Below are 13,307 nucleotides of genomic sequence, written 5' to 3'. Positions count from 1 at the left end.
CTGGATCTAACATTACACGTAAGTTAAATTTCTTCTTTCATGATCTATCATGGCAACATGTATTGATTTGTACCTCTTTGGGCTTATCCACATTCAATAAATACGGGGCCTGTACTTGCTGATATTTGTGAAGTATGTATTCACTTCAGATAATAGGATTAGTACTCGGTTGGTTTTATATCCCTTTGGGTTTCACTTTTGTTGATCATTCCATCCTCTAGACATGAGAGCATCTGCCTTTCTGGGTAAATAAATTAAAACATCCTGAAACATATCCAAAATACATTCTCAAAAATGATAGTTCTCATTATGAAGAAAAGCTCAAATCAACGATATGAGATGCAGGCCAGGGTAAATGAGGAAACAAAGTTCCCAAGGTAACTGATGTGGTTTATGAATTGATTGTTTTATAATAGGGCAAAAGTTCAGTATCGAGTATGCATAAATGAATCTAAACACACTTAGCAGGTGCTGATAGCTAAGATCTGAGTCACGTGTGTAATGTGTTACTGCTTGCTCATGGCTAATCTTTACTCCACAAGCACTTTTCTATGGCAAAAGGTACAGTATTGCATACATGTAATAAACCTCGTGGTCAACTAAGCAGATTTTTGACTGACATTACAGGAATTGTGCAGCAGCAGATAGACATCCATATCAAAGATCCAGGTCAACAGAACAACGTCCCGTGCTCGAGCGGACCAGCTCCCGCTCCCGGTCCACTGAGCGTCCTGACTCAAATCTCATGAGATCGATGCCTTCACTAGTGACTGGAAGATCTGCCCCTCCTTCACCTGCCTTATCGAGGTGAAAAAGACAATCAGACTGCTCCCTCTTTTGCCCCACCAAATCACCATTTTATTTTCCCAGTAGCTAATTTCCTTCCATTCTTGGCTGATCACTAGTAGTGATAGATACTAACCCTGATTTTTCCAACACACTACTTATATTCTGTAGCGGATATAATGGTGTGGATGCCATTTTGTACCTTGTTTACTAACAGTTTTTATCTACATCTGTTTCGTGGTTCCTTACATACAGAAATCTTGTTGGGTAGTATCCACAGAAAGCACTCCATTTTTATCATACTTTTCTCTTACAGAATGCTAACTTATTTGTGTTCATCAGACATCACTACTGGAGCTATTACCATCCCATCAAATGCCTCGTTGATTTCTTGCAGTAGCTGTATATACATATATATATATAATTTTTAGTTTAGCTATACTGATTGCCTGTTCTCTGTTTTCTTCAGCTCATTTGAACTGAATTACAATTTGCTGTTGCATGAGCCATTTTGTCACAAATTTGAACTGCTATTGCATCATTTTGATAATTTACACCGTAAGTGTGTCTAAGAGTAAGTGGTGTTGTATCACAGAAATGTTGATGAAGAAATCGGATTTGGAGTGATGCCCCCCCAACAGGACGTTTGGTTTTGATATCATTGCTAAGCACGCTAACTGTTATTTTGTTGGTGTTATTGATGTAACATAAAATGTGCTCCTGTGTCTTACTACAAAACTGTGCAGATGGTAGTACCATCAACTGCGTAGATTGGGTGTACATTATTTTAGCGTGGACTTTAGCAGACTGTTTAACTGAATTTTAAATCCATATGTTAATGATATGATGGGCAGTGACTTAAATAGACTTATAAGGTAAGGGACAATGAAGACAGGCAGGGTCAGCTTTCAACATTGTTTAGTAAAATTGAGATATTAATTGGTGGTAGAAGGCAGACAGAAAGGAAAGGGGATTTAGGTAATGGATGTGTGCTAGCGCCAACAGATTATATAATGCATATTAATGCAGATTTTAAGAAATCATTAACACATGTACAACGTCATTGAATGTGCCTGTTGCACCCTACCTTAGCTTAATGTGGTACCCCTGCTGACTCCTTCGTGGGCCGGCCACGGCTTTACATTTTTGCACCACGTAATTTTACACTTCCAATTTAGGGGATCTAGGTTGGCCGTGTATATGTCGTCACTTTCTTTTCTTTTGCTTCTTATAAGCTTCTGTTAATTCTCTTGACTTTAACATTATTAACGACGTGCTCCAGTAGACATAAGACTCAGGGTGGTGCTTTATACTTGACATTGCACAGCAAATCGTTGTTAATAAATCTTCATGAATGAAATGTGTTTCATGTTTAATCAATCATGGCCCAGTCACTTCAGAAGATGTGCAACTCTTTGAGCTAATATAGAGACAATGACTAAGGGCCATATGTATCAAGGTACCAATTAGCGATTCTGTAATAGCGATTTTTAAGAAATCGCTATTTCAGAATCGCTAATTGGTATGTATCAAGAAAATTGCAATTGTTTAGCGATTTCTTGATATTCCTTAATTGCGAATTCGCAAATTGCGAATTGGCAATTAAGGAATACTTTCCCATTCATTTCTATGGGCCGGGAGGCCCATAGGAAGGAATGGGAATTTATTCTCAATTTTCGATTCGCAATTTGCTAATCGCAAATTGAGAATAATTTAAAGGGTGCAGGGGTATCCAAAGGACACCCTGTTGCACCCCTGAAATAAGCATGGGTGCACATGTGGTGCACATACATGCCCTAAGGGCATGTATGTGCGTCACATGGCACTTTGAAAAATGCAAAAATTGGCATTTTTCAAGAAATTCTCAAATTACCACCAACTTGAAGTTGGTGGTAATTTGCGATTCCTTAGGGACAATTAGCAATTTTTTTAGCTTCATACATTGCATTTAAGGAATTTGTGATTCCTTAAATGCAATTGCAAAATAAGGAATCCCAAATTTTGCGATCCCTTATTTTGCACCGGATTTTCATTCATACATCCCATTTAGCAAATTCGCATTCGCAAAGGCCGAAATTCTGCAAATGTCGGCGTTTGCGAATGCGAATTTGTATGATACATATGGCCCTAAATGTTTCTTTGTAGACTTTCTAAAGATACTTTTAACGGTTTTTACCTCCAAAAAGAAACTATCTAACACACTCAGTAAATAGGAGCACGTGGTGATAGGGTGGTCGAAACGTGACTTAATTTTCGCTGAGCTGTTTATAAAGTGAATTTGTACTGAAACACAGCAATGAAAACGTTCACTGTTGAGACCAGGCACAATATTTTAAGGTACCACAGGTAGTGAACCCATTCTTCGCTTTCCTTACGGGAGATGTGAAGTGCACCTATTTGTGCGTCTTTTATATTGATAAATACTATGTGTATGGCAAAAACTTGAAACTACAACAGTTTGAATTCTGTGGTTGTTTAATGTTCTTGCAAAACGTTATCATGGAAAAACGTTTCATTTATAGAAATCTAACTTTAAGTAGAGTCATGCTTTTAATGTGGTGCTTCTGCTGAGCTTTGTTTTACTGAAAACGTCTTTCCTGTTGTTTTTATGATGACCAATGAATGTGATTTTTTGTGTTTTAGAACTTTATTTTCTCAATTCAATGTATGTCTGTAGGTCACATCCTCGTACTGGGTCTGTCCAAACAAGCCCTTCCAACACACCATTGGCCGGACGCAGAGGTCGCCAGTTACCACAGCTTCCACCAAAAGGGACCCTGGAGAGAAGTGAGTCTTTGTTTAAAAATAGTGGTTCTTCTTTTCAGTTCATCCGAGAATGAAAGTCTAAAAGTATTAATGGTTTTCATATTGGGTTACTTCAATGTCTGTTTTTTGGAATTAGCGGCAAAGGGTGTACAGTCACTGAGAAATGCTTTGTAGAGGTTTCATGCTTGTTCCACGGTATACATTATACATAAAATACAATGGTCCAAATCACAAATACAGGGCTAATTGCGTTTCAGGTGCAAACTCCTATTTAGTCGACCAGTATTCACCCATGCACTAATTGTACTTGTTTAACAACAAGGGGTGGTGATGGACAGAGTTTCTGAATTAAGCAGAATACTCTCACCCAGTCAAGAGATCAGGGCTAGATCCAACACCGTTTTTTAGCTCACTGCACCATCCCAGTTCAGAACCTGGCTATATGCAAATTAGTCTGTTCCTGTCCCAGTGCATGATGGGAACAGGGCAAACCAAACTACCAAGCCAATTCTTACACTGGGAAGGAAACAAGCTTCCGGGGACCGGTTTCTGGCATTTCAGCCGTCGTCGGCCCGGCTTGCTTGAATCCTGATGGTGCAATGAGCAAGGGACTCACATCTGAGTATACCCTTCCACGCTTAGGGTGGACAAAATATTTAACAACAAGGGGTGGTGATGGACAATTGTACTTGTGTCACTTCCCCATGTGCCTCCGCTATGTGCCCACGTGTTTATGGCCGGTAAAAAACTAGCAAGGATCTTGCCAAATATTGTGAATTCTGACGTGTTGACCCTGGTACATGTTCCAGGTTACAAAATCATAATTTGTGCACTCTGAACTCCTACGAGCAGAAATCGGAATTTGGTTTCATTTGTCAACAAGACGTTGCCTGGATTTACCTGCCGAAAACGTGTTGACAAATAGTGCACGGTGCTTATTCTGCATATATACAAATGCTGCTGGAATCTCTTTTCAGGTCCACCCAAAATGGAAGTCGCCCTTTAAGTTGTTATTAGTGTGGGGTTCCTGTAAATGGCCAGCTGTGCCTAAGGGAGACAGCTAGGTCTATTCATGGCTGGGTGGAGAAGACTGCTCCATTGGGGGAACACATGTGGCTCTGTGGCTAGTTTTGGGCTGGTTCAACATAGGCGATCTCGCGGAAGCCAAACCTGGAAGGGGTGGGAGCGCCAGCTTTAGTGCCTCATTTGTCTAGGAGAAGCTAACCGCCTACGGAGGCGAGAGAGGAAGCCATAGTGGCGCTCTCAAGCTTACAGCTGCAGCCTTAAAGCTTAGTCTATTTAAAAACTCACATAGTGACGAGAAGAAAAATTTAAATTCTTTCTGCCGCTGTAGAAATTCTTCATATGGATACTAAACAATATCCTCTGTGGTTATGGTATACAGTGACTGCAAAGCTGACCGGTGTTTTTAAGGCAAAGAAACACATTTTAAAGCACTTGCTGTCCATGCTTCAGAAGAGTGGCTTGATTTAGATTATAATGTACCACATTTGTATTTGTATTATGTGGTCGTTTGGGAAATATTATGAGTACTTGTACATTCTAGGCACAAACATACAGCAGCTCAACCTGTCATATGAAATCAATGAATGACTGCCGACATAATAACAAGTGTGCACAGAGCTCTGAGGCCAAGAGGCTCCGAGCAGGTATTGCTAAAATATATTCCCTAAAGGACAGTGTGCGTGGCGGTTTCCATTGCCCAGTGGCGGAGGTACTGTCTATAGAAGCTATAGGTCTGTAGGTCACTTACATTTGAAAAAATGGACAGGAAATTCTGATCTCCACTCTGATCTCGCTCAGTTCCGCACCAAATCCCTAAGGTACTTCCGGCATGATATTTCCATACCACTAGTGCAGTCCTTTCAGAATGTATTACATTTGTTGGACACTTATAGAACTGCTTTATAGTAGGATGAAAGGATATTTGTTAGCAAGCCCAAGTGGTTGGTAAAAAAGTTGACCCGAACGAAACACATGATCTGAGAGCTTAGCATGTAATTTGCCAGGCATTTAGTTACCTCGGATCTGTAGTTTGTTTTTGTTATTTACATTTTATGAACCTGTAAATAGAACGTAAACTTTCATGCGCAGTGCTTCAGTATCATAACGTATTAATAAAAACATGTAGCCTAATGATGTTTCCATGTAGAAAATAGAGGTTGCGCCGAAAGTAAGAAATACACCAAAAACAGGTGTAAAGATATATAAATAATCCATGTAACCCTAGTGTGCTCTACTTTCTCATGTGGGCTGACAAGTTCGGTAGCAATGAAAGGTGTAACTGGCTTTATCTCAAGAAAGACACAATGTGGTTGCGTGTTGTGCCACGGAGGCATGGAGAATGTGATGGGTGCCTTTGATTTCACACTGTGCAGCCAGGTGAATGCTGATGTCCATGGTGGACTCAATTTTAATCTCTATTTTTGCTGTACCCTTGTTTCCTACAGCCAAATAGTACAATAGGAAGTTGTACACAATAAGGTCGCTATGACCACTGCGGAATCAAAAAAGAAAATCTGCTGCTCTTTTTTTCTTATGAAGATGCATACTGTGCCTTTTGCAAATGGTTTTAACCCATGTGCTCTGGTTCTTTCTCCCCCCTTTTTATTTTCCCTAGAAAATGGAGACAAGGAGATAGAGCTTTATGAAGGTCTGTACTAAACGGAGGGTTTGTTTTGTGCCAAAAGCCTTTAGGGGGCTGTCCAAGCAAGAATAAACCCAACTGCAATTGATATGTATTTTGTGCACGTGTGCAGTCTCTTTTTAGGCCGCTCAGAGGTGTGCTACAATGAAAAGGTAGTTTCACCTTTGGTATATTATACTTGGTCTTCACTTATAAGTACATCTTTTCTTTGCCAAAGTTAAGGGCCAGGCCCAAGCCCACATCTAGGAAACTCACTGCCACTTCAGATTGGATTTTTTTATATTGGCACAAATAATGTTCTGATTAACGTTAAACTTTAACCCCTTAAGTGCTCCCTCGTGGTATCTAGTGGACCCTAACCTCTGCGGCATTCGCTAGCCCCGCTGTGAAGGAGTGAGGGCCAAGTAACATTAGCAGCTTCCCCTTCCAGATAGCCTATACAATATCAATTGCAGTCTCTGTGTCATTCAGCCTGTTTGTTTGAGTGTGCTTCATATAGTTCTTTTTCTCCCATTTCTGTCTATGCTCTTTCTCCTGGTGTTCAGAGTGTGTTTTGATAGTTGTTGGTTTCACAGATCACCACCCTGGTATATGCCTTCATATGTCCATAAATATCTTTGCAAGAGTGCTACAGTATATCTCTTTTACATTTGATCGACACCTGTTGTGATCAAACGCTTGTAATAATTCTTCATAAGAAAAGTTGAAGCTTTGTAGGACTACTATAAATTGTTAGTTGTGGCTTTGAATTACACACTAAAATTTTGGCATGAGTGAGAAGTACATGTTAAGGCCCTGCACTATGGTTAGATTGCGGTGTTTTTTCTGTTGTGAATGTAAACAGCAATACATATGGACATCAAATGCTTCCTTTATTAATCGCTCTTTGACTATCTGTTGAGTTTTCCTGGTGAAGAAAATAAAACATTTCCAGTAGGCCATTTTTAGAACTTTAAATTACTGTTTCTTCTTCATAAAAACTTGGAAATCCACAGAGGTCTAATATGCATGGGGAGCAAGAAGGAAGCACCTATAATTGGACCAAAAGTGAAGAAAACCAGAGAAGCTATTTGCAGTAGTACGTACCTTTAGAAGTACACAAGCATGCTTCTAGAATAAAGCACTACGAATATTATCTAAATACTGTTCTTGTGTTAGTTGGATTTCAATGTACTACTCAAAATAATCTCCTACTGAATAATGTACATTCATTTTTCAGTACAGTATATGTAAGAGATGGGTGCTATACACCATTTTAACTTACCTATGAAATATCGGTTGACTTTTTATGAAACTCTGCGAAATAGTCTATGAAAGTTTAAACTGACTCTGTAAGGTCTTGTAATTAGATTGTGATAAAAACCATTAGCATTAATGTTCAATTCTAAGGGGACTTAGTAGCTGGAATCAAATTGCTTCACATCTAAACAGTGTGATGTTCTTATTTAGGGTCAGTTATTCGTTCATTCAAATAACTTTATTAGATTCATTAGAATCATACAAGTGTACACAATAAAACATCTAAAAGCAATTACAAAATTTGCACATATTCCCTTCCATAGATCTTAATAAACCAGCAAAATTAATCAATTCTAAAATCATCATAGCTATCCCCACCTCAGTTTGTACAACTGACTAAAAAGAAAATTCTTAGTAAAATGAATAAAATTAGATTAGTCAGTTATTCAATTTGAAACAAATACTTTGAGACTGTCATTGGTGTATGGTATTGTAACATAGAGAGATTTCTCCTATGTAGGTCTTTTATGGCTTGACTTGTATCTTAAACTCACCACGGCCAAGCATATGTGTATATTGAATGGCTATATATGTTTATCTTTATGTGGGTGGAACAAATGCTTTATGTACACACACTATTATAGAAAGAATTCCAATATATACTCTGAGACAGTGGAACAACAACCACCTAACATTCAAAAGGAGCTTACAACCCCATCCCTTCTAGGAGTATTTCAGCGCCCCTTCTAACAACCAATCCTTATCCACAGGCCTAACCTAAAAGGATGCCAAGTGCTAACACAATTGGTTAACACCCTCCCATCACACCTTAACTTTCTGATTCAACTTCCTCCCAATTCCAAACCAGTTGTCCAGCACTCCCTTGGTCTCATTGCTAGGTCTGCACTATACTATATCCAATTCAGTGATATAATGCAATGAAATTAGTACATCACTCCATTTGTGCTAGTCCACTCTGACCACTCAAACATGTGAATTCAGTCAACCTATACTACCTTCATGACCACCATTCACAATGGGATTTAATCTGGATGATGCTCTCCCATGATAACTAGTTCTGGTACACCTTATTCTTACCTTGCCAATCTTTGTAATCATAATCAAGTGAGCGTTCTCATTTTGGGGTAAATTCGCACCTTCATTTATTTGTTTTTTGAATGACAGTGTTCATGGAAACTAACCTCCCCTCTGCAGAATAACATAAGAAAAGATAGATCCCTTGGGTTAGTCTAGAAGACTTGCCCCTTTCCTGAATGCTGACCTGTTCAACACGACTAAGACTGTGACTTCCAGGTTTGGGTGTCATCCACAGAACATTCAATTTGTTTCATTGGGTTGTTAAAGGGGAAATCAAAATTGATGGATAAATGATCATGCCGTTGTGAAATGTTGGTCGGTGAGAGTAGAACGTCCTAATTTGAAGATTCAGGATAGCCAAACATAGTGTGTTAGACGATAAAGGACAACTGACAGGGCCGAATGGCAGGTCAATTGCACAGACTCCTTAAGCAGAGAAGGACTTCTCGGAACAGGTGGAAGTTGGAGCCAGCAGATTGTAAAGTGAGGGCAAGAGTGCATGGTGCAGTGCTCTCAATAACTTCCTTCTTCATCTTTGCCTGTCTCCCCCACCAAGAATCTAATAGTCATTGCATTTATTCTGATAAGGGATAAACAAAACGATTTAGGTAATGTTTCAACTTCCCGATTTTTTTAGAAAGTCTGGATTTGCAAAGATTCTGTGCCTTTTGACATTATATATCTTACTATGAATATTGACACGTAGGGCTTTTGCAGTTAAGTTTGGATCAGTGAACATGAAGAAACATATCCCTTCTCATATTGCTCCCAGCCATCTCTTGCTAACGGCCAGCATGTAAGTCCTCATGTTAATAATATGAAACAGCCATGAAAGAAGCATTACCACCTAACAGAGAGGTTGGTGTTATTAGCATGCAACTCGGTGGTAATCTTTATACTGACCTTGAAAGGGTGCAGATTTTAAACAGGCATATGTATCTCTGGGTAATTCACCCCACGTTTCAATTTTGCTGGGATTTAGACCTTTGACCTTTAGGCTGCAAACCTATCCTGTATTGTAAACACAGGAATCACTTAGTGGAATGACTTTATCTGACCTACAGTGCATATGCAGATCTTGGGAGCAGTTATGATACTTTGCTTTACCATCTTATTAAGCGGGAAAAGGTAGATGACATGGGGGCAGATTTAAAGATTTTCCAAAATGCCTGTGACAAAATGCATATGCTTATGAACGTTTGAGTAGGCATAGATAAGCCCAGACTGGCATAGTCCGTCATTTGTCAGTTATGAATAGCCTGTCTTATGTAAGGTGTGTATGCCTAACATGATTGTCTCAACACTAGTCTTTCTGGCATTTCATAAGCACTAATATATAGACCTAAAGCAGGGTAAATCATAATTTAAGCATACATAGCTTCCTACATGCCAGGCTGTAGCTGAATCTACCGCAGCTTTACTGGCATTTCAGAGGTACTATCCTACCAGCAAACAATCCTGATAAAGTGGTGCCTCTAAAAGCCTGTTTAGTATCCAAAAGACACAATCACATGTAAGGCTTTCCAGGTATGACCCTACCGTAGTCCCTCAAGCATTTTATATCAGGGGTGTCTGATGGTCAGAGCAAATTAGATACGTGCAAGGTCATTGATAGTAGCTGGGAATTTACTTAGTCAATGGCTATCCTGACAATCTGGCCAGGATCCAACGTCTCCCAACAGTACTGGGCACCCTGTTTTGTAGGCACTAAAATGCCTCCTAAGGTTAACTTAAAACAAACTGTGCAATACCTTCACTAGTTTTGTTAAATGAAAACAATTTTAAAAAGATGAAAAAGTTATAAAAATGCCAGTTAGAGGTATCAACTAGATCTGAAAGTGAGGCACAACACTTCAATCAGGGTGACAAAAATCCTAGCACAAGGCCTGCATACTAGAATTCATGTCTCATTCAATCCAGTTACTGGAGCTGTCAGGGGAATAGATTTTTCAGATTAGGCAAAACATATGTCACAACCATCTCTATAAATTGTAAAGCCATGATACTTGTGCTCATTGGTGCCAACCTCTGAGCGTATCTTTTTCCCCAAAGAAAAAAGAAAATCTCTATTGCTCCAATCGATATCTTGCACATTGCTGTAGGATTTAACAATGGGTCAAGTATTAATAACTTTGCCAGCAATTGCCTTGTCTTTAAATCACAAAAGTTGGTTTGAAGTCTCTATTATAAAATGTATAATGCCGCTTTCTAGTTGACACTTTATCTATACACTCACCCACTGCTTCATTGATAATAAAGCAAATTTTGTCTCTATGGCTCTAATGTCTAGATCCTATCTAAGTGGGGTAATAGAAGACACCACTGGTTGCTGTTTCATTTAGATGAAGAAGAGCATGGAGTGTCCCTATATTTTGCCACATTTTTACCTTCCACTACTACTTTAGCTTTGCATGCCTCTGTAGCTGCTTAATAAATTAGTTTACAGATCTTTTGTAACATCTGCGGGTGATACTCTCTGACCTCTCTTTTTGGTTATTTTTACTCTCTGTATTATTTCGTAGCTAAATTCAACCCGCTAACTTGCTTACTTCTTTTACCAGTATTTGCCTATGTTGTACATGATAGTTTAATTTTTCCTACCACCAAAATATGTGTTATTCTGCCACAAATGTGATGGATATTCGTCCACCTTATTAGAAGTGCCATCGAAAAAAAAAATGCCATTTAATATAATGCTTTTGCAATAAGGTGGATGGGTTATCTGCCGCTTTTGTGACTGAGTAACCAAGCTTTAAATCAGGCCCTTAGACTTAGCAAGTAAATGTAATTTCTGAAATGTAATAGGGATGGAATGAGAATACAATCTTGTCTTGTCATTTCTCATCTCAGTCATAGATACTAGGTTTTCAGTCTATGCAACTTGATCAACTTGACCATGGATTTGTCCAGTAAGTTTTATAAACAACGTTATGAATTCAGGTGTAGTCCGTGACTATTATTGTCTTTTGGGATGGCTGTAGCAGGAGCAAAACTTCCCTGAAATGACCACCCTCCTCTACACACCTACTCCACCCTGTCACATTCCCTCCCCTGAACCAACACAAATACCAGTGATGGTCCAGAGCGCCACTGAATCCTATCCAGATTGACCTTTTTCTTTTACCTCACAACTTGTTCCAGTGTGAAATGAACATATCCGCAACTGACAGATATCAGTGACAGACGCCAACTAGAACTGTCTCTGGTACCTCGGCTCCAGGCACGACTCAGCATTGTGTAAATGGTGCGCAAGGAGGCACAAGAAGGCCTTTTTCAACCTCGAAGCTGAACTTGCCAACACAGAACTTTGAATGAAGTTGAAGAAGGGCTGGTTTATGAAGGGGTAATGGGCACTTTCTTGACTGCTCGCCTTCAAAGCCCAGGAATACCAGTAAGTCCAACAAATATAAGAAGTCGAAGCACAGTCCCCTTTTGTTCCAACACTTCCACCTTTCAAGCTTGCGCAATGAGTACCTCTAGGCCACAGACTCATTCCCCCTACTGGAACAGATTCAAAAGGCCTTAGACTGAGTTGTTGGTGCTCCACCTGTGGAGCACCTTCAGACTCTATGGATTCAAGATGGCCTCCAGTTGGCTCACCTCTGGTAGAGCTGTCTCCCCAACACTGAATGCACCTTTTGAGGGTGATCCTAAACTCTGAGCCCAGTTCTGTTGGCTTCCGAATCAGTGATGCATCCGATGCTGCCATCCCTGGCCTCAACGAGGTACAAAAGGGGGTGGTGATGGACGGAGCATCTGAACCAATCAAACACTCACACCCAGTCAACAGATCTGGGTTTAATCCATCACCGTTCTTTAGCCCACTCTGCCACCCCAGTTCAGATATGGCCATATGCAAATCAGTCTGACCCTGTGCCTCATGGGAACAGTCCAGCCCGAACTGCCAAGCCATGCCTTCCCTGGACCGGAAACAAGCTTCCGAGGACCGGTTTCTGGCATTTCAGCCATCTTCAGCCGGACTTCCTTGAATCCAGTGGCAAAGTGAGCATGGGACTCATGTCTGAGCATACCCTGACAACTTATGGCGAACAAAGTGGTACAAAAGGGGGTGGTGATGGCCTCAACGTCAGCCCCAACATCACTGATGTTGGAACCAGAGTGGATAATTGTATTGAACGCAGACACAGTTTCCTCACCCCCGCCCAACCCCCACCCTAAAGTTATACACGGCATGCCTCTACTCTTATTCAGATGCTGAAACTGCCCAACTTCCAGTTGATATACCAATGATGGTGAACCCTTTGATGAAGTTAACAGCTTTTTGGATTTACAAGATGCTAGTGACCAGGGCACCTATCCAGATATTGGTCTTTCTTCACCCAAGTTGAAAACAATTCCCTTGACCCAAGTGAGATGTGATTACCATAGTCAAACAGACACCCCAAAAACTATTTTTTCATGCAAAGTGATCGATCAATTAATACATTTATTCAAACATTTTAAAAACACAAGTTTTTTATAAATCCATGATTATACATAATTAAAAAACCAAGTCCTATTACACTCCTATTAAAAACACAATTTTCCTTCTCACAACTGTTCCTAATGAAACGCGATGAGAAAAAATTTCCATTTAAAATAATAAATTGGCCAATTTCTAATGATGACCAGCATAAACAGAAGAGACAACACAACAGTATGACATAACCCCTTGTCAAATACATATACACATTCAAGGAAATTCAAAAACCTCCTAATAGATGTATCATTGGACACAATTCAAGGACTA

The 13,307-nt window shown here is 39.8% G+C and overlaps 1 protein-coding gene across 1 annotated transcript in view; it reads left to right on the top strand.

Moving 5' to 3' along the window:
* Nucleotides 1-13,307, top strand: part of RIMS2 (regulating synaptic membrane exocytosis 2) — a 1,857,427-nt gene that overhangs the window by 1,422,859 nt on the left and 421,261 nt on the right. The window contains exons 24-26 of the mRNA XM_078686898.1: nucleotides 628-807; nucleotides 3,464-3,573; nucleotides 6,194-6,226. Coding sequence (XP_078543024.1) covers nucleotides 628-807; nucleotides 3,464-3,573; nucleotides 6,194-6,226 — 323 coding nt within the window. The remainder of the gene's footprint in view (nucleotides 1-627; nucleotides 808-3,463; nucleotides 3,574-6,193; nucleotides 6,227-13,307) is intronic.

This window comes from Lissotriton helveticus, chromosome 4_1 (assembly GCF_964261635.1).
Source record: "Lissotriton helveticus chromosome 4_1, aLisHel1.1, whole genome shotgun sequence".
NCBI classification, from domain to species: Eukaryota; Metazoa; Chordata; class Amphibia; order Caudata; family Salamandridae; genus Lissotriton; species Lissotriton helveticus.
This window is presented reverse-complemented; position numbering and strand designations above follow the sequence as displayed.